Source organism: Pieris rapae, chromosome 21, assembly GCF_905147795.1.
Source record: "Pieris rapae chromosome 21, ilPieRapa1.1, whole genome shotgun sequence".
Lineage (NCBI taxonomy): Eukaryota > Metazoa > Arthropoda > Insecta > Lepidoptera > Pieridae > Pieris > Pieris rapae.
Window position 1 is genome coordinate 7,894,073 of NC_059529.1, and position 22,997 is coordinate 7,917,069.

Genomic DNA, 22,997 nt, shown 5'->3' on the forward strand with positions numbered 1-22,997 from the left:
TACTGCCAGTAATTCCAAGATCTACGGCTGTCGACGAAATAAACGCTTGCCTCAAATCGTCAAATCTATGGCGCTATGTGACGAAACTGCAGCTGACAACAAACATGAGAGTTACATTGCTTACTGATAAAAAAGAAGAAAAAGAATAAAGATGTAGATGACCTGAACTACATAATGGTATGCGTTTGGTGGTTAGAAAATTGAAGAACAATGTAATTTACGCTACGATAATGATAGGAAAATTCAAAGGTGAGGAAGTTCTTATTCCGAGGATCCCGATGATCCCAACCGATATGCCGTTTGAATTTAAAAGACTTCAATTTCCGATACGTCTTGCATTTGCCATGACCATCAACAAATCACAAGGCCAATCCTTAAAAGTTTGTGGTTTAAATCTAGAACATTCATGTTTTTCCCATGGTCAATTATACGTGGCATGTTCACGGGTCGGAAGACCATCAGCGTTGTTTGTTTTTGCGCCTGATAATAAAACAAAAAATGAAAAAATGTGTATCACAAGGTACTTAAGTGAAGAGCAACCTATGTACTAAAATACAGAAATAATAATGAATGATTAATGTAGGTATTTAATTTTTTTGTATTTTTTCCAATAAAAAAACCCAAACTGCTTATTTATTGCCATTAAGGCGGAACAAAGTTCGCCGGGTCAGCTAGTACAGAAATAATAATGAATGATTAATGTAGGTATTTAATTTTTTTGTATTTTTTCCAATAAAAAAACCCAAACTGCTTATTTATTGCCATTAAGGCGGAACAAAGTTCGCCGGGTCAGCTAGTACAGAAATAATAATGAATGATTAATGTAGGTATTTAATTTTTTTGTATTTTTTCCAATAAAAAAACCCAAACTGCTTATTTATTGCCATTAAGGCGGAACAAAGTTCGCCGGGTCAGCTAGTTTGACATAAAGTCCGAATATTCGTTGTATTTTTTTAACGACGTATTATTACCTTACCTGAAGATTGTACAAAATTAAGCAGTATACAACAAGTTTTGACTATTCTCAAACTCAAACTTTTTTACTTCATCTATTATTAATTATTATTTAACTTATTACTTCGTCTATTGCAACATTTAATGGTCGATGAAAATCATGGATGTTAGAATCCATTTTGTAACCAAAATTAAATGTATTGAGTAATGCTTATTAGAATTGTTTTTTCTTATATTTATTTATTTATTCACACTTCGTCATATTTATATTACATAAAAATTATAAGGGATTCAAAGGCATGATGATAAGACATATGAAATGTTTATGCAGAAGAGTAGGATATTAGTGAGGTAGCCAATCGTTTGGAGTCTTAATGGCGGAGACCTACCTACACACGTAGCTTAAGCAGGATAAGCTGTGAGATTTCCAATAACTATCTATTGGAGGAGCGTAACATATACGGACCTGAGAATTTGAAATGATTTTTAAGAGTGAGTTTTATGACTGAAAAGAATTGAGATATTGAATAGAGATGAGCGTCACGTCTAAGTATAATAGGTAACCACTCAAGATGTCTGCGGAATTTATGTTAGAAATAAATAAATACTTACGATAAGACACACATTCGAATATCAATCGTACAGTAAACCATCAAAGTTGTATGGAACCCTATCCAAACTTTGACCAACGTACATATTCACGTACGTTACAACGTTTGTGCTAAAGGACAGGATGTTATATTATTACTAAGGATTATCAGCCAATTAAAACACAAATATAATATCGTTTATTATTTATTGCTTCGTTCTAAATTAAAAACAATTGTTTGTACGGCCGTACACAAATATACACAAAATACTTATTACACAATCTAAAATAAAATAATACCATTACAAAATACAGAAATTATCAAATATTAACATATAAATATATCTCCAAAACAATATAATATAAACTACGTTACATACATTGTATAAATACTGTTTATTGTCAATTTTAAAATACACCTTCGGGCCTTCCTAATTATAAGGAATTTTTCTGGTCATAGTTTAATAAAAATTCTATATTATATACAAAACATAAATACTTAAAGAAACGTCAAATAAACTTTAGGCTTCAAGAGCGCGAAGATGGCAATAACTTATATCAGATCAAATTAATGTTAACTTAACTAAAAGTAAAAACCTATTCTATTGTAAATTGAACTGTTTTTGTGCATATTGTAGTTAAACATTTTCTATGGTAACTATTTTATTAGATTGCCAGTTTCATATTCACATTGTTCTAGGAAAAGCCGCTAATTAGCACCGTGTGCACAAATTAAAGACGACGTTTGACTGGCAACACTTTGAACTATTGCACTTTCAGCTCTGTGGCGACTCTGCGCCGATAACTGAAATAACCATTGCCAAGCTCTGAATAAGCGACAAGCGTAAACTTGAAATAAACTCGAATTAAAACTGTACAAAAACTTAACTAACTGTGCTCAAATATAAAATCGTAAGCCTCATGTTAAATATATCATTGAGATCGCAACTTCAACTTCTGGTTTCACCACGATGGCTAACAGCAGTATCGATTCAACAAAACATAATCATATTAATCGCCGTTCGTTAATTAAACAAGGCGTGTCTCGCTGACCACTTCTGTAAATCACTCAAAACGGAAAATATAGTACCGCGTGAACCAATGACAAAGATATAAATTATTAACTGTTGCGCAAACGGCAACAAACGATAATAATGGTAGAAGAAAAATTGTATCGTCTTATATCAAATATCGATAAACCATAATCGTGGTAAACAAATTATCTCTTAGACTAAATATATTTCTATTGTTTTAAATTTCAAAATAATGTTATTTATCGCATAGGTTATTTCGTTGAATAAACAGTACTTTTATTGCTTTGTATCAGAAAAATATCTATGGAGATAATTAAAAAATAAATATATTTTAATCCAAATAACTATTTAGCAGAGAATGGTCCACAAAATTATTGATAGTTGATAAATCTTAATTAATAGTTGAAAGATCGACAAACTATTCCTTACTAAGCCAGATTAAGTTTTAAAAACAGAACCTTACAAAGTTGTTGTCAGTTTAAACGTATACGTCACGACGTACGCGTCGACGTATACGTACTTGCGTTTTACTTACTCAATATGGAATAGTGTCAATTGATAAGACTGAAATAGTAGTATTATAAAGATAGATGAGGAAACAATAGCATTAGCTTGTATATATTTTACCCATCACAAACATGAAACGTTTCTACCATAACGTGCATAATTGTATAATATCTGAACTATAGTTATATTTCTTTGCACTTTTTTCACATAATTTAAAAACATATCATATTTTAGGAAAGACGTAAATTCTAAATGTTTTTTGTGATATTTCAAAAAATTGCAAATATTTTTTTAATTTTTAAACAGTATTAAATGTGCTAATTTCACTGTGCTTACTAACGTCTACGTGTATAACTGTATATCGTCAATCGACTAACGAACTGTTACAAGTTTTCATTACTTTTTGCATTTTACTAAACGGATTACACAAGTTGACACAGATTTTAGTAAAACGCAAAAATGCCATTCCTAAAGCTAACAGAGTATACAAACATCTATACAACAAAAGTTGTCTATTGTTCCCTAGATAACTACCACAAATCTAATCTACACTACAATGCATTTTTGTGTTTTCTGAGATCCAATGTCTTAAATTTTGTTCTTTTTCTAATACTTCCGAGGATTTTGTAGTAGCCATTATACATTTTTTATGTCGAGACTAGGACAGTTTTATTTCAATGATGTCATATTGTAACAAGGAAATTTCATCATGATAATAAAATCATTGAAAACCGCTATCGCAATATCGACATTTTAATTAAATCGTTAAATTATTGGAGCAACTACAATAATCCAAATCTTCAAAATGTTAAATTATTTATTTAGACCTTTATTACTAAATCTACGCGATTTCTACTACAGATAAAAAGATTAAACATCTTTTCACGATACCATAAAGTTTTAAGAGTAAAGATTCTATTTGCTCTTTCTTTCCCAATAACTGCGTCCCTTTCACTCATTAGGGCTAGATTTAAAACTTTAGCTATCTAGCATTTAAATTCAAACCGACTTAACAAAACACGTTGATGTACATTGTAAAATGCACTTTAACTTGAATGTCACAAAGACGACATTTCAGCAATATTGACTTATTCCTACGAAAGCGTCTCTGGAAGGAACCGCTAACGTCTAATCCGTAAGTTCCAATAAATAGAAAGATAAATAAACAAGGACGGGTATATATAGGTTAGCACCTACGTTGCTACGTTTAGACCAATATGAACACTTTAGTAGTTATCGTATAAATTAAAAAACACAACAGAACACAGCACCAAGAATTGAGAAAAGTCAAGAAAAATACATTTTCATTACGAATCTAATCACTGAAAAAAAATGTAAATCGACCTGAATGGACAATCGCACAAGATATAATAGAAAATTCGAGTTAAACATACCAAAATGTTGTAATCTTCGCTTCCGTAATACATTTAATAAGATTTCCATAACCCCTTAATAGCTTTCAACTTCGGTGACTTTTTCGTCGCCTCCAACTCCTGTTTGAAACTGATCATAAACTTCTCCCTCAAACTGAGTCGAGGCGAGGACGGTTTAAGTAAGAACTTCTTCAGATCATTCGTGAAACTCTTCGCCGTGTAATTCGGTTCGTCTTTCATCGATTCCTCGTTACTGGACTCCAAGAACGACACGGATTTATTCGATTGTATCGAATTCTTTCTTTCCTTGAATTTGCTCGGGGTCGATCTCGATCGAGAACTAGTAGTTCTGCTCGACGGGAAGCTGTAACTTTTCGAAACGAACGAATATTCGTCGTCGAAGGAGTCGAGCGTGTCTGTCGATCGATTGCAGATTTTGCAACAGAATCTGCAATGTTGCCGGGCGCTGTGATACCTCCCGTTGCACAAAACGTAGTTCTCTTCGCCTCTTCTTCTCTCTTTCTGTCTCTTTTCTCTATATCTTTTCGTATTGTCGACCTTCTTGGATCTTCGGCGACATTTCGGGCAGTTATTTCTAGCGATCTGACGCAACTCTTTGAGGAACTCATAGTCGATCTCAAAATACTTCGCGTCCGGTTCCGAATAGTATCTGACGTCGTCGTCTTTCGGTGTCTTTTTGATTTCAGTCTGCGGTTTTTCCGGGTCCGAGTGGTATTGTTCAATATGTTTGTCGATCTGTTTGCGTTTGTCTGTACGTTTGTGTCTCTCGTGTTTGTAGTGAGCGCAGAACGTAACAGACTTCTGAGGTGTGGGGGGCAAGGGTCAGGCCTGTGCGGAGGGAACCCAGAGGGTTTTGTTCTGTTCCTCTTCGACGGCCTCTTTGATTTGAGTGCACATGTACGCGATATTTACTCCGGCCGGGATCTCCGCTGTAAAAGATTATTACAACATTATAGAGCAAATCTTATTCTGAAGTTACAAATTTAAAAAATGTGTGCGTCTCAGGACGCCGGACTTTTTACTAGTGATAACTTAAACTAATCAAAGTTGTACTATTAATTCTGTAATGTTCTTTATTTATCATATTATAATCACTTTCAAAAACGGTGATAATATCGTTTGAGGTTATATTTTCACTGTCAAAAGCAAGTCTAAAGCGTATGTCCGAAATAAGGCTTACGCTACTGGTTAGAGTGAGAGAGCCTGCCTACCGCTGTCGTAAGCTGCTTGAGAGAAAGAGAAGCTAGACTGTAACCGTAACGCGTAACGTAACATAGCGGTTTCCCTTCCCTAAGAAGTTATCACTTTAATAAAGTTACTTTGATTATACATTTTCTATGCGTTAACTAAATGTTATTATGTGTATGTATAATTCATGTTTTATTTTTAAATTTCGGATATTATCTCAAAGGGTACTTGCAGTACCCTTACTCATATCCAAAAAATATAACTCATACCTGAAATAAAATTCCTAAACTCATTCTCCAACTTAAGTCCATGCTCGTACATCTCTTTAGCAGCCTTCGCCGACACTTTGTCCGCTGGATAGCGAGTGTCTTTCACTTCCTTTATTTGTTTGAACGATTTAAACTTGATAAATAGCACTATCGGGTATATCTGGTGCTTGTGAAGCTTTTCGATGATGGCCACCGAGACGTCGATTATACAGTGGATGCCCTGAAAAATAATTATCACATTTAGAATGGACACTTACTGCAAACCAAGAAATGTGTTCCACGAGTGAGTGAGTTTCCACGAAACCAAAACAATTTTTTCTATCAGCACTTTGTCATTATTGGCTCACGTAGACTGCGATTTAAAATATCTGTTGGAATACGTGTCTAAAACATGTATTGTCTTTTTTTATTGAATTCAAACGCAAAAATCCTAATCCTCGGATTTTGGACTCTTTTTGTGTAATAAATATAGTAGTGCAATATGGATTCGTACGTTACCTTATCCGCACGATCTCGCAACGTACGCGGGTCCGGTCTCACACGTACGAACACGTGCGGCCAGTCCGTCACCAGTTTTCCCGCAACTATCTCTCTAAGCGGTCCTAACACAGCTACTGGACGGCGACTACCGTCTGAAAATCAAATAATTGGTTAATATTTAATCGTTCACAGGCAAGTAGGTTATTCGAAATAGATTCTAAGAAAAGCACGTTATGTAGTCAAAGAAAACCTGTACTCACAATGCAACCTCTCAACCCTCTGATAAGACAGAGGCGGTACATCATCAGCTAGGGTCCCAGAGTCACTCCAGCATCCCAGCTCTGTATTAGAAAAGGAAGCTAACTCCTTGCTGTCTCGGTGTTTCTTTCGCCTAAAGAAAGATCTTCTCGCCGTGCTTGACGCGCGTCTTTGGGCATCGGCGTCTAACGTACCCATCGATCTTCGAAGGATTTCTTCAACTCTGAAAGAATTACACAATATGATACAGGACGTTAAAGAACATTCCGGACACGTATATAAAAAAGATGAGTGCCTCTTTCTTAAATGGATAAAAATGGGCGCATTATTCTGTTAGTGTAATGTTAGATTTAATTTTGAAAAAATCCTAGCCCACACTCACTTGAATTTACTCGGTATAGTTCCCCAGTGCCGCTTAACGCCCTTACAATCCAATTGCCAAGCGCGCCACAGTCCCGGGGCTCCATTGAACAATGTATTATCAACGAACAGGACTTCGTCTTTTCGGAACCATAATGAATATTCGTCTATCGTATCCATTCCTATGGAAGTAATTTTGGCACAACGATCGAAACCAGCTCGAATGTAAAATGCATCGCCCGGCTTGTCTTTTATTTCGTGGTATTGTTGGAGGTCGTGACGGACTAGTACGCTCACCTAAGTAAAAAAATGACATTTGGGGTGAGAATTACGCAAACCATAAAAACTACAACAAAAAAAAGAGTAGAAAACAGACCTTATCAGCAGGCTTTGCGAGTTCTAAAGCAGCTTGCTCAGCTGTAGCCCTTCTTAGGTCAACGTTGTTATACTCCAATATCTGGTCTCCCGTACGTAGTCCTGCTATGTACGCCGGAGAGTCTATTTGAACACTATGTACAAAAATCCCGACAGCATTTCCTCCAACCAAACTAATACCCAGGTCTGAACAATTCCTCATCTCTATCAACAAAAACCTCGGCAAGTCCTTGCCTTGCGATTGCCTGAGCGTGGAAGCGTCAGTCGACGGAACATCCATCCTCAAGGACTGTTGAGGACCTGGGGAATTTCTGGGAGTAGGCGATCCGGAGAGAGATACCTCTTCGTCGTGAGAACTTTCTCCAGACGACGAGCTTCCGGGTGTTTCCATTTCATCCTTATACTTCTCGGGGCTGAATTGGACAAGCATCGTGATCGAGTTGCCGATTTGCCTCAATACACTAGCGGCTAAAGTGTACGTCGCTGATCGCATATTTATCCCACAAACTTCAAGTAATTGGTCACCCACTTGTAAACCAACTTGACTAGCCAAGGAATTTTCATTCACCGTCGACACGAATACTCCGCCACTACTCGGAGGGCAGTAAATCTGAATACCGAGCGGTTGCTGGCTTTTATCTATGTGTACCCTTCGTAGTTCACCGGGTAACGGCTTGTTCCAGCTGAGTCCACAGTATTCGGGCATCGAATTTCTCGTTTTATGGGCTAACTGTTTAACTCCGTGCCCGGGGCTTAAAACTTCGACATGAAATGTCGGCATGGGAGAATTTCTCTCCGAACTCCTTTCGATAGAACCCGTACTAAGTTTCCCGGCGGAGTTCTTGGATGTCACACTGGGGTTGGATGGGATTCGAAACCTCTGATTTTCTTTTTTCCTGGGAAACGTCCCGCCTTCGTAAGTCTGCTGATATTCTCTGTTGACTCTAGGCACGGGGTTTAAGTCCGACATATTGTGCGTGTGTGAGGTGAACGAATGCATATCATAACTCGTTCCTAAGCTCTCTCCAGACTGGCTCTGCGGGATGTTAGTAGGGCTGGACAAATGCGTGTATCTGCTGGAGTTGTGTGGATTGGAGTTGGTGAACGGTCCTCTATAATATTGCGATTGCAATCTCGTTTGTGAAGGTAGAGTCCCTGTCATGGGAAAGTTTGCATTGCTGGTCAAACTATCAGGACCGAAACTATCGCTGTCAGAGGGGTACTTGTTCACAGTTTTGGGCGAGGAAGACTTTTTTGATGAATAATACTGGTCGAGAATATCTTTACCCGTGTGATTTTTGATAGAGTGCTCTAAAGAACTCGGGGATTTTCGTGAAACGAAATCGAGAGAACTGGGTCCTTTGTTGACCATGAAATCTAAAGAATGCGGACTTTTTGTTCTGTTTCGTATAGCAGGTTGGTAATCCAAGGAATCATCGGATGGATTGAGAACTAGGCTTAGCCTGTTCGGCGTGACGTCATGTTCGTAGTCGCTTATGGATATTTTGTCCCTTTCCTTTTCTAACGTCCGACTCTTTTCAAAGTTGATATTGTTAGGGGAAGCAAAAGGGTTGTGTATGGCTAGCGGCGCCGGTTTTGGAAAATGTTCGATGGCTGGGCTAGACTCGATGGATTTATACACTGAATGTCTCGCCGGTGCCGTCGTTTGAGTTAGAGGCATGTGTCCTAAGGGTATGGGGTTTGAATTTCTATTAGTGTTCGAGCGCTGTGGTTCGGGCGGTAATTTGGTGGGTGGACTCAGTAGAATTGACAGAGGTGGCCTCTCTTTTCTGGAACGGGGTTGGACTATAGTACCGGTTGCGTTATCTTCAAGGATAAAATTAGCTCGGGCTTTCGGCCAGGTGCCGCCATTTTTGGCATCGTTTTGTGATTCTTTATTTTTTCTCCGTGAACGCTTCAGGACGCTACTCGTTTCTTTTACTGAAAAAGAAATAAAATAAGCAAAAAACGTTAGAGCAATTAATATTAAACCATTTTAATCGATAAACAAACTCACTTGTTTTGCCATGATAGCTGTCGATAACAGAGTCTAACTCTGCGATTGCATCAGATTCCGGAACCTAGAATTGATTAATTTAAATTATGAATGAATATTGTCATTTAGATATATATTGGATTTGGATATGTACGAAATTTCTATTTATTATGAAGAATATAAAAAGTACATTAAAACACCTACTTTGTTCTGTTTATCCTTAGATTTGCTTCGTCCGGTAACTGCCTCAATTTTGCCTCGGATCATGTCCCACGTCCCTGAAACACGATCACAACCGATAACGATAGGCCAGCGACACACTATGCAATGCATGTGCTGAGAGCCGTTATCGGATAGGAAATTGTGTGATAACTTTTATAGACCCATTAGGGTTGTATTCAAATAAACAACTTTTATATAAAACAAAGTCAGGTTTGTTCGGACTCTTATAACTCCAGAAATACTAGACAGTAATTCATGATTTTGAAATTGATTTGTTCTATTCGCAATGAATATCAGAATAACTATTAAAAATATTGGATAATTAAGAAAAAAAAAATGTACATGGGCATGGACTATGGATAACTGTCAAATATTTTATGTTCATTCCGTCGATAAAGTAAACTTTCCTCTGAAATTAAAGAACGTACTCAAATAAAGATTTCGAATCGACTAAATAAGTTCGCAAAGTCGCTTAAATAAAACTTACTACCCAAACAGATTCGGTGACTCTTTATCCCTGTTTTATGTTTTGATAGAATACTAATATTAAACATAATTAATGTTACCTTGCTTTATACATATACATATATATTAATATGTATATTAAAATAAAGTATTTTAACTGATTAAGTAACAAAGACTACTTTTATTAAAATTAGATTTAGACAAATTTACATTCTCAATTATAAATATGTTTCACATCCGTTTTACAATATATAATTTGTTTATTTTTTATCTAGAAAATTTTAGTTTAATTATTGTACCGCATGCAAACTGTAAATAAATAAACAACAAATGCTTGCCGAGCGCTATCTATACTCGATTTATATTCTAAAATTATTTCCAATCCAGATGTTGGCAAATTTAGATTGATCAATGTCAAAATCCGATCTGTAAAATTAAAAGATATTTTAGAAAAACGATTCATCGATCGGTTATTAAAAATTATTTTTTGAGAACCGTATTGAAATATCAATCTCAAGTAATAAATAATAAATAATTGGATTGAGATAGAGCTCAGAAAGCGGCCTTTAGTCTGAGATAGTTTTATTTGATGGGAGGGAATCATTTATTAAAAATTAAAATACGGGGCTACCATTGTCTTTGTAATTTAATATCAATAGTTATTACGTAGTTATATTATTACTTTAAATAAAAATAACACTATTTTTGTTAATTTACAGATCTAGCAACATTGACAAATAAAATTAACCTTTTCAAATTTGACATTGATGTTATTGAATGACAATGGCAGCTGACACTCACACCATTGCAACTTCTTTTTTTTCCCTTTGGCTCTAACACTGTTTGTGCATTAGCCAGCGTCAAGTATGGGATTTTTATAATTCGTTGTTTTAATTATTTACAGTTTATGCATAATGAAAAAACTAAGGAAACCAATCGCGACATAACATAAATAATTGAAAGCGCATAAATTTACAAGAAATCAGAATAATTAATAATGGAAAAAAATCAAAATTATAGTTTAATGTTATTATTTACAATAAACATACTTATAATACTATATACAAGGGGATTTAATGCAACTTCTTTAATAATGAAGATTATGATACTACTACAGACTATCAAATAGTTTGTTAATTTGTAGATCTATTAACATCAAATAATTAATAATAAATAAATAATAATATAACTAATTTGACTTTGATATTATTAAATAACTATTTATATTATTTTATTACTAATAAAAGTTTAGCATGATTTTCGATTAACTAAATATATGCAAATATAGCAAATATAACGCAAGTGCACTAAATATACCACAGCCGTTATCGAAAGAAATTACAATCTTATCAGAGATCGATAGGATATCACTCAAGTGCGATCGAATGTTATGGTTTATTTGTTTGATAACGCAATAATATTTACTGACCAGTTAAGAAAATATAATTAAAGAGGCAGACAAACTGGGTTTTTAGAACTTGCTTTCATCAAATCTAAGAATACCCTTTGTAATTTATTTTATATAGGTTTTTATTCAGAGCAAATCACAAAATTTGCTAGAAATTATTAACAATATCGTATACTGCACATTTAAATTAAACTAACATATTTATTACTGTTTTAAACCACTATACACTTGAAACTTCATGTTAATTTTTTTTATAAATATATATTTATGTTAAAGTTTTTTTTAAACAACTTTATACAAGCGTTTTATATCACAGTCAAAATGTATTAAGAAATACTTTTTTGTATTTTTTCTCGATCCAAACAGTACTTTTTAAATAAATAATTATGATGTACACAGACTTATTACATATATTACCTCTCTCTTGATGTATCTTCCCCTGACTCGAGGCAGCCACGTGGTATACGTAGCGACGATCGAACTCCGCTACGCACGCGTCGATGTGAACCTGTGAAGTAAAGTAGAGAGAGATGCCTATATTTATGGAGTGGAAAGATAGAGATAGCACATTCACTTCAAATTATATAGAAATACAATCCTAATACAAATTATATAACTGAATTGCTTTGGTGAAACCTTAGTTTTTTTCGCATAGTAATTGGTTTATGTAAATAAAAAATATTTGATATTATTTAATAAAATAAAACGTTGGTGTAAGAACCAGTGAGCTGGTGCCTTCCTGGCTTAACGAATAAGTATCACAATACAGCAAGGAAATGCCAGCGTTAAAAGTACACTGCCACAGGGACCAAACTCTTTAAATTTGTTCTAATTATTATTTTTATTTAATATTTTTTAATGATTACTTTATATGTGATTGTTATGTTTAAGTTCTAATAATAAATACCCTAAAAATACATTCTTATGATTATTAAAATGTAAAGAAATTACCTTTGGTTCAGGTGGCGGTGGCGTAAAAGGCGCCCACGCATCGTCCGAAGACTTTCCATCTCCGTATGACGGCTCATACAATGACGTCCTACAAAATTTGTATTAAATTACAGATTTCTTACTAATTAATTAAAAAACCTTTCATCGAAACAAATAATAACATTAGTCCATAACTCGTAAAAATACTTTGCGGAGAATTTAAATTAACAATTTAAAACATTCAAACCTCAATAAAGACTTCATAAAGAAAAACTGGTGTTTTCAACTTGCTTGACCATTAATTTTGCCAAGAGAAATTCCAAAAGCAATCAATAAGCGACGGAAGTCGAGATCAAACTGAATTTGTTGACAAATATTCTCGACGATGCAAAAAATGCAACGCGATTTGTAAACATTACACAAAACAAGTGCATTCCTTCAAAGATCTAATCGTCCCATACCCCATCCATACCTGTGTCTCGTATCGTGACAGTGCGCAGGCCGTAACGAAGTCATCAACACACAATCGTACTGACATTCGTGTAGAAGCCACAACGCCTCGTTGACGTTCTTCACGCCTTCCAACGATCGGTTGTTTATCTAAATTCAAAATACCACTAAGGGTCTGTTTCACAATGTCCGGATAAGTTCCACATAAGCTATTTAATACTTATTGGTAGGATAAACACTATTTTTGCGTTTCACGACTGTCAGATAGTGCTATTTGTCATGAAATGCCAAGTTTCTTATTCGGAACTTTTATCTTTCGAATAATTTATGTGTTGCATAGCTTTTGGTACTTTATCCATACATTGTTAAACAGGCCCTTAGTCTTAAATTTACCACAACAATTGTATATTGAAAAAGTTCAAAACAATTAAAAGTAGTTATTTTTCGGCGGCGCGCCTGCACGCACTAAAATGAAACGGCCTCATTGTCCCGTTACGCTCATTGTCCTGTTACGCTCATTGTACGCTTGCGCCGCTCCTCTTCCACTCGATTTCCCTATGCGTCCATGGATTCATATCTTCTATTTATTTATAAAGTATGGAATGTTTAAAACGTTGTCACGTTAAACTATCGTCCGTAAACCAACTTTACAGACAACCATTTTTTATACTATTGAATTTTGCTGTTGTTAATAAAAAATAGTTTGGAGAAAATATTGTAAAAACTTACACCGACAATCCGATCTCCGACATAAATGTTGCCAGCTTTAGCCGCGTTAGCATTCGCCACTTTGCTTATAAACAGACCTGCAATATTAAAAATATTACTCTATTTTTCATTTTTATTTATTTATATTTTTTTTTTCACCGAAGCTGTAGGTAGAGACAACGGATCTCCACTTTCTACGGCTACGGTACTGTCTGATCACGCTCGTCAGACATGGGTACTTTTGTACCTTCTCTGATACCTCCTGGATTTGGTCCAAGTCTGTACCGCATGACTGACTCCACCATCCACGGTTTTCTTGTACTTCCTACCTAACTCCTCATTTATCCCGTTGCTCACTTATCTCACAGATACATTATTTTTCTGCCACATCCAAAAATTTTTCTCCTTTTACTTAAGATTGTTATTGAATCACTGGTTAAAGTATTATACACTATTACACCCACAGATTTCAGTTTTAATTATTAACAGATTCTTAAAAATTCTCTTGGAAATTCTGTAAAAACATTTCAGTTTTGTTCACTCCAGCATCACAAAGATCAATACACACCTTGATGCACAGTAAGAGAGGCCGTATTTCCCCTTGCGCGTTGGATCCTCAAAGCCACGGGTCCCCTCATCAAGGCGGCCCTAATCGCCGCCCTGCAGGCCGCTCCACGTGCCCAATTCGAGACCCCACAGGCCTCTGTTACACGGTCAAGGACCCTATTCATAATAACAAGAAAAAATTCAGAAGACGTTTGTGAAGGCGAAAAAAACAACTTTTGTGGTTTTAAGGTACGTACGCGCGTACGTATAATCAAAATTATGTAACAAAAGCAAACACTTCACGAGAGTAAAATGACAATAAAAGTAATGCAATAATTTTTTGTTGGTAGCATTTTGTTTTTAGCAAATCAAGTTATAGTTAAGATAGGCATACCGAAGTTTCCCATCAGCGACGGAGCCAGGCGCCACGCTGGCCACGTAGAGCGCGTGGTCTCCGGGGAAGGCGGGCTGCTCCCTCCCCCCGCACAACTCCAACCCCCCACTCGCCTCCAGCTCCCCGCAGAGCTCGATATCCATCGTTTCCCACTCCCAGTCCTACATTATGGTAATGATAAGGATAAATACCATAACACTCCAGCTAAGGATACATATTTTTCTCTTCATAATAAATTAAATGTTCTAATTAATGTTTTAACTTTTTTTGTGTATTCACTTTGTATTTCGTCTGTATTTTAAATAAGTACGAGATGTCTACACCGAGACACCTAACAGACTAGCGGTGGGATTATCTCAAAGATTCTCTTCATCCTCTTAGGGATTATCAAAATTAATTTACCTGAAATTCCCTCGCTTCGCTAGAGTTCCCCAACCGAGGGTCATGTTTCCGAGACTTCCCCTCTCTCCCCTCAGACTTCCCATGACGTCTGGCTTCAGCCAACTCGCCGACCATTTGGTCTCGTTCCTAAAAAAAACAAACCATTAAAAAACATTCTACAGTTAATTTTGAAAAGAGTTACTTTATCACTAACCTTTCTCAGTCTATTGCACAACGCTTTGACGCTTTCTCTCTCTTGTAGCAGCTTATCTCTTTCAGAAAAGGCCCAGTCTCTTCTTCGTTTTGAGACCTATTAAAAACCCAACTCATTAACTATCGACATACAATTTTTCATCCTTCTTTTAAATTTCGTCATAATTTAGGCAATTCTGCAAAAAACTTGGATTTCGACTTCAACCCCCTTAATCATTTAAAAATTCTTTGACCAATCAATCAATTGAGAACTGCGATCAATCTCGATTCCTAAAAGTGAGATTCAGAAAATACTAAGCGCGAAGCATGACTTCTGAATGTCAAAGTCCAATACATTTTTGATAATACTATCTAAATGTCGGAATGAGTTACGAAATACATTTGTTAAAGTAAGATCGGTGCCCTGAACTCTTGCACTTCGATCTTATGGCCATGTCAATGGTGAAATAATGTCTAATAATAATTGACACGTCAATAAAAGGCAATATAATTTAACATGGAAGAGACTTTATTAATATTTCTTATTGCAGGTAGGTATTAATTTAGTTAACAAAATAGATAGGTAAACGGACCTTTTTCATAGTCCGTTAAGTGAACTGGCATAAGTTCTATTATTTGTTAGTGCCTATAGTAGTTAGTTAATTTCTTGTATTTTTATTACGTAATTTCATGTTTTTTTTTTTTTGTTTCGTCTGTAAAGTTTATTCAATTATTGTTCACTCTTGTCAATTTAGGGTCACCTGTTAAGGCAAAAGTGTTTTTATAAATAAAAATAAAATAAATAATAGATAGTGAAATCAGCCCACCTCGGCCTCTCGTGTAGCATCGTTGAAGTCAGCTTGCAGCCTGTCGACGTGTTTGCGAAGTCTCTCTATCTCTTGGTTCGCCTGCTCCAAGTTATCCACTCGCTCCTTATCGGCTGCGTCCACTACCATGCCCACTAAACCTGACATTTAAAAGCCTTACTCGATTGGAATAACCTAATAGTACTAAATAAATATATATACAAAGCGTGTTTAAACAATTGGGTTCTGAGAATCTGCGTAAATGATAAAAATAAAGCCTCCAACTTCACAGAATGCAACACGTACGTGTTGCCTGTACGTATATACGCAAAAATCACACGAAATATAGTTTCGTATATTTTGTATTTTGTTTATTTTTTAAACGTTTATGTATTACGTAAGCAGATTTAATGCAATTTATATCTCTCCCCCCTCCTCTTGTCAGCAAAAGTAAGCAAAGCTCTCAAAAATTCTAATACATAAACTATGTATATATAATAAATAGAAAAAATAATAAAAAGTATGTATAAAAAAGAAAATAATTACTGTTGACGTAATCACCAAATAAGGACATCAAATACCTTGCAACTTATCCATAGACGGATTGTTGGAGTGTTGCCCGTTAAGGAAGCCATCGGTGCCTACCCCAGTGGACAGACCCAGGTGATGGTACGCAGTGTTGTCTTGGCTGCAATGTCAAAAGATTTAACTGCAAGTTATACATAATTTTTACCGGTTCCTCGACTGTTTCGAAAAGTATTTCTATTTCCTCACTAGCTGCCTGGAAAAAAGCCATCTGTTGTCTCCCTAATATATCGTTAACTGTTTTTTTTACATTTATAATGTAACGTGATAATAAATAAATAAAATATACATTTTTTTTAAAACTGTAACTACCAAAATTTTACTGCAGTAATGTATACGTCTCTGACACGAATCTCAAATCATAATCTCGTTTTGAACCAATTCGACTTAGGGTCCTTCAAGAAAAGAGCGTACCAATTCTTAAAAGGCCGGCAACGCACTCGCGAGCCCTCTGGCATTGAGGGTGTCCATGGGCGGCGGTATCACAACATCAGGTGAGCCTCCTGCCCGTTTGCCTCAGAAAAAATAGTTTGACAGCTGCTGACACTAGATTTAGGTTTTATTGACGTCCTGGAATATTAATTATGCCAACGGAACTCACCGAGACTTTCCCAAAGTGGATGTGTTCTGAGGAGTTTTGAGATCTGTACACTCTTTGATAGCTCGATCGCGGTCCACCAACGCCGACTCTATCTCACGACGCAAACTTTCAGCCTGGAATCCACACAATTTTTGGAGAAAAGAGAGAAAGAGAAACTTAACTTTTACTATCACACATTTCAAAGATTATTGGTGTTGGCCGTCGAACGCGGAAAGAGTACCGAGAGGTTTTTACGCCGGCTTTTTCTAACGGCCCTGTCTTCTTTGCCGATGAGTAGGAATTTTGAAGGGAATTGAAAATGAAACGTAAGAAATTGGCTCTAATCTCATAAAAATATTGATAACATGTATCATACAGGTATTTCTGTGTTATAAGTGTTTCTCATTTCCCAGATAAATATTAAATCAAAGGATTTCAAATCTGACTCTTAGTCAAAGTGAGTGAGAGTGAGAAAGTTCCAATGCAATATGTTTTTAATTACTCAGGCTTATACTAGCCATTTTCTTAGACTTGCGGTTCATTTTCATGTTCAACTTAGAGCTAAGTGCGACCTCCGAATGTCAAAAACGTATTGGATTTCGACATACTGACCATAATATTCGTGACATGAGATTGAGATTGGGATAAAATGCTCAAGATAGAGACGGATGGAGCCAGTCGGAGGAGATATATCTACTACTCTATAAGAGGTGAAATGATAGGATTCAAGGAACAAATGAGGCTTAATTATTATTATTCGTGACGTAATCACCTGTAGAGCAGTGGCCCTCTGCTCGTCCCTGCTGGCCTGCAGAGCGCCCTCTAAAGCCGCGACTCTCTTCAAAGCCGCTTGCAGGTCATCCGACAGCTTCTCCATTTCCTTGTGCACCGTGTCCCTGAAATATGATCTTCAGCACATCAGACCCTTGTATTTGTACCCTTTATAACACAAAAACTCGATATTTTTTTAGATACATTTTACATCTGAGTATTTTTTATCTAAACGGACAACGACTTTTTCTGTGCGTATACGTACGTACGTTTTACCATACGCGCTTCAATAAACCGGAAGCGCGTAATCTAATTTTTCGGCGTGTTCGCTCTAACTAGTAATGGCGTGTTAGTACCAACATAGATTCTAACGAAGAAACTACTATTTGCGTTACTTATTCGCCGTCGACTGCGAAGACGAAAAAGATTCTGAGTGTCATCGATGATTGCATCAAAACAGAACCGATCCCTTTAAAACACTCTACCTGCGAACTTATACGGACTTATAAGCGCGTTAACGCTCGTACCAGTTGCACGTATGCCAACGTACCCACTTACGCAAACACTAGTGTGCAACCGCTAACATTGCCAGATTGCAACGCATTTGTGAGCCACAAATGCGTTGCCTGCCTACTAATGAAGACCTTTTAAATGTCAAAATTACAAATGTTTACATAACTGCATTTATTTATTATTTTGAGGTAGTGTAAGTGTTGGCCAGCGTAGAACACTTGGCGAAGAATAAGAAGAAGTATATAGAGCTGACCGCCAAGCTCCAATAGAGGAGAGGCACTACAAGTTTTATATCAGAGCACACATTGAGCTAGCGATGAAGGGAAATAAATATAAAAGAAATCTTTAGTGAATAAAAGCTTCACCTCTCACTCATGATCAGGGTGTACTCGGCCATGGCGGCATTGCGTTCATCCGTTAGGCGCTTCATGTCTGCCCTCTCCCGTACTCCGCCCTCCCATTGGCGGACCACGCTCGACACTTGCTGCTTCAGGGCGTTACGCTCGCGAATCTAATTCAAAGATTTATATACAGATTAAATATGGAAAGCTAAGAATAAATATGCAAAGTTCAGTTATTTACCCAAAATACTGCAGAACACACAGAAACTAACGTTGACTAAGAATAAAATAAATAACATATTTGATATATCTTATGCTGCTTTAAAGGTAGTTATAAAAGTTGGTCTCTGGTAGTAGGTAAAATACTTAGTTTAAAAAATACATAGGTATATGTTATAAAGTTTAGTTACGTGAAAAACACTGTAGCCCTATAACCCTTGGGCCTTCAGGTCTATATTTCTGTTTGGAAATATTTTATATTATCTTAATGAACAAGTTATCAGCCTTCTGTGCCTGATACACGCTGTCGATTTCCCATAAGCACAGCCGTAATTCAAACAGACGACCTTTGGGTTGAACGGCGCTCGCTCAAGCCACAATACATATATATAATTTTTTTAAACCTAGAGTTTTTAACATATAACGGAAACTAAAGTAAAGAAACATATTTAACTACTGGAAATTCAATTTTCCTTACCACAGCATTTCTTTCTTGTGTGAGCTCGTGACACTGCGTCTTCAGTCTGCTGTTGTCTTCTTGAACGCTTCGAAGCTTCTCCAATGTAGCATTGTGTGTTTCTATGAGATCATCATACCTAAACAGAAAGAGTTTATAGTACTGTGAATTCTTGGTCCTTTCAAAACAGAAAAAAGAGATATTATTAATTAATTATATACTTTTGATAGATTGTCTAAGACGTTACTTTTTTTTAGAAGTGGTAAACGGGCAGGAGGCTGATCTGATGTTAAGTGATATCTCCTCGCATGGACACTCAATACTGGAAGGCTCGAGAGTGCAGTACCGGCCTTTTATGATTCGTTACGCTTATTTCTTAAAGGACGTCGAATTGATTCGTGAATACTTCAGTGGGCAGTTGGTTGGTTGGTTTTGCAAAAAACGCTCAATTGTGGAACGGTGGACGTCGAAATGATACGCACCTCTTCTGGAAGCAGTCAAGTTCTTCTTTGAGAGCCTCATATTTCCTTAACGTGTGGACGAGAGCATCGGAACTACCTTCTGAAGTACTGCTTTGCTGCAAGTGCTGAACTTCACGCTCCAATCTATAATGGATAAAATATTAAACAACTAAACGAACACTTTTGGACAATAAATATTTCTGGGTCAAAGTCAAAATAACTTCATTGATATAGGTAAACAAGTACACTTATGAACGTCGGAAAATAAGTTAAATTAATTCTAAATTTACATCTCGCATGTCAAGGCCGTAGAACAGGCAAGAAGAACTGGCTAGAAACTTTCTGGCACTCTTTTTAAAAGTCGTTTGAACTGGAGGGAACAAGGATTAGGATATAATTTAGATATTCGTCAATTTTTTTTAAAAAGCTTTATAGATTAACGTTTAACGTGAGCTACAAATTTATTTATTGATAATTTTCTAATTTCGCTTATGAGTTTGTTGTGATAAAACTAAATAAAACTCAAACAAAAATATTCTATATACTTAATATATAAACTTATATTCAAACTAAAACTACACAAATTTAAATTTTGTAATAGCTGTGTGCCAAGTCTCAGTGACATACGTTGAGCCATTGCAATTCATGAGAATTCAAAAGAATAAAGAACTTTCTAAGCCATCATTGAAATAGAATTGTATTGAAACTTACCTCTGATTGTCATTAAGCAAGTCTCCATACTTTCCGCGAAGGCTACTTGCCTCCTGAGCTGACACCTCCAACTGATTCATTGCAGCCCTATGTTGCCCACGGAAGTACTCTAACTCCTAAAAATTAGATATTTATTTAATCCTGTATTAACAATCAAAACTAATAATTAGCTTAAAAAAGCTTAATTCTTACTTTGCAACAAATTCATATATGATAATTAAATCATTTGTCAACAAGATTCGATGTCTTTAGAAATTTTATCTGTTATTTAATAGAAAATTTTGGGATTTTTCTGTTGACTTAAAAATATGACTTTCTATGGAGTGGGTGGCTAATTGTTTTTAGAAACTACAAGTAGTATTGTCAGTGTGAAGTATGATTAAGGTAATGCAATATGATTTGTTCATGTTGCTAAAATTGTATAATCTTTCTATTATTATCACTGATATCTTTACCATAACAATCTATTATAATTGCAACTAAATTAGACTTAAAACCCTCCAACTAATTAAAATTTCAAATAAATATATTTTTGATAAATAAAAAGCACTCACTTTCATAACATGCTCACATCGCCTTGTGGTTTCTGTATGCTGCCTTCGCAATTGATTTAAATCATGTAGGGCTTTCTCACATTGTTGTTTCAAGTTCTCATTTGCCTGTTTGTTAATAACATCATATTGATGTTCATAGGGTGTGGACAGAGTATGTGAATGGGAGGTGTAGTTCTTGTCATAGTTAGAAGTTATGACTTCATAGTCTATGGGTAGAGGTATTGATTGTGCTGTATTGTGCCGCTCATTGCCAGCATAGCTGTGAGATATGGACTCTGTAATGAAATATAGCTTCTTTATAGTAAATACACTAGCTTCTTTGAGATATAAATAGTACCTATAAAATTATCATTCATCATATTGATGTCTGTGTATCTATAACTTTATCTTTGTGAGAAATAAATAGTATCTTATCTGTTACTCATATCATCTTTTCTAAATTATTGTGAAAAAAGAAAAATTTTCAAGAGAGATCTCAAACCTTTAGTTTATGAGAATGCACTGATATTTTGGTTTTGATAGTTTTGTATTTAAGATGGTAAAAACTATCAAATTTTATTATGTTCTTCATATTAAGAAGTTAAAAGACAATTTAAACATATTACTGTTAATATTATGTGTGATAAGTGTGCAGAACTAAGTTTTATTCAACTTGTTGTTTTACCTATACATACTCTAATATACTACTACTTAAATATAACACAAAGATTAAATAATAAGCATGATACAATCACTAACACTATAGATACCTACCATTACTACCATTGCTTTCCAATGAAGATGCCGCAGAAGCCATAATCTGAAATATGTTCAATGTAAGTTTGATGACAAACTAAAATGAAATCTATTGAATTACAACTAGCAATTACCTTCACAATCAGTGACTGTAGTCCATTGTCTCCTCAACTACAACAAACAAGAATCATCTTATAAGAAATAACTAGTATAATATACATATTCTCGAATCTCAGGCCCAGAGGGTATAAGCTTGACACGATTTTCACGCTCTAATGATAGTTGCAAAACTATGAAACCGCAACCGTGCTAGGTACTTCACTTTTGCACATTATTATGTTTACAAACGATTTAATAATATATATTACCTTGCAATCCAGCCAAATTCACCATAACCTCCCACGATTATCACATAACTGTAAATGTAATGCAGTCAATACACACGATCACTGAACACTGAACACCGAAAACGACATAAAAACTCTCCTTTCGCTACGACTATGGTTTTCACAGTAACGAAATATTACAAATTTCACAACAAAAATAGGTAAAATATTTGGCTTTGAACATCCACTCGAAAGTAACACCAATCTTCTTCATCAAATAATTATGCGGTTACAAGTTTAACACGTATTTATCTTCTGCAATTTGCCAACATTTCCCGTTTCTCAGTAGGTAGATAGGTACCTTTATTAGTAGCAAAACGAAAGAATGAATGAAATGACGGATTCGGAACAAAAGCAGACGGACGTATAATTATGTGTTGTCATAATCAAAAATATATTAACTCGGATACTTGTCATGATATCTCATTAAACATATAACCAGTACCATTACTAGTCCTCTTGGACCGCAATGTAAAATATACAAAATATTTTCCCTATAATTTCATACAAGGTGAAATGATATTATTTCTCAGGATTTATTCCAATAATTATGACTTCTTATAAATCTAACTAACGTTCAAATTCGAATAAGAATACCACGCTAAACAATCATAATTATGAATTATAGTTATAATTTATTATGAGTTTATAGAAAGTGAAATAATTAATAATTATAGATATTATAAACAATAAATTATCTTAAAAAGGTACTCCAACAATGATATAATTATTTAGTGCGTTTAAGTACTCTGTGGCTGTGATTGGTACAACTTTCCGA

The 22,997-nt window shown here is 35.4% G+C and overlaps 2 protein-coding genes across 3 annotated transcripts; both read right to left on the minus strand.

Annotated features, from left to right (window-relative positions):
• Positions 1–3,484: 3,484 nt before the first annotated feature.
• On the minus strand, positions 3,485–5,300 carry LOC110993894 (the record flags this gene model as incomplete). Its single annotated transcript, XM_022260297.2, has 1 exon — positions 3,485–5,300. A coding segment is annotated over one exon (789 nt), but the record flags the coding sequence as incomplete, so codon positions are not given.
• Positions 5,277–22,556, minus strand: LOC110993946 (disks large homolog 5). Of its 2 annotated transcripts, none has more exons than XM_022260378.2 (28): positions 22,202–22,556; positions 21,968–22,004; positions 21,852–21,897; positions 21,099–21,373; positions 20,545–20,660; positions 19,855–19,977; positions 19,394–19,511; positions 18,721–18,866; positions 17,844–17,967; positions 17,093–17,205; positions 16,488–16,594; positions 15,928–16,061; positions 15,123–15,218; positions 14,930–15,055; positions 14,528–14,688; positions 14,156–14,310; positions 13,609–13,685; positions 12,902–13,029; positions 12,451–12,538; positions 11,917–12,007; positions 9,609–9,682; positions 9,426–9,489; positions 7,410–9,349; positions 7,056–7,330; positions 6,676–6,896; positions 6,434–6,567; positions 5,936–6,155; positions 5,277–5,407 (listed from the first exon to the last, which is right to left on the minus strand). In XM_022260378.2, the coding sequence occupies exons 3-28, from the start codon at positions 21,892–21,894 to the stop codon at positions 5,301–5,303; spliced, it is 5,256 nt and encodes a 1,751-aa protein (XP_022116070.2). In that variant the 5' UTR covers positions 21,895–21,897; positions 21,968–22,004; positions 22,202–22,556; the 3' UTR covers positions 5,277–5,300. The 2 variants fall into 2 exon arrangements, with proteins under 2 accessions (XP_022116070.2, XP_022116069.2); XM_022260377.2 differs by having other exon boundaries at positions 15,928–16,067.
• Positions 22,557–22,997: the final 441 nt, after the last annotated feature.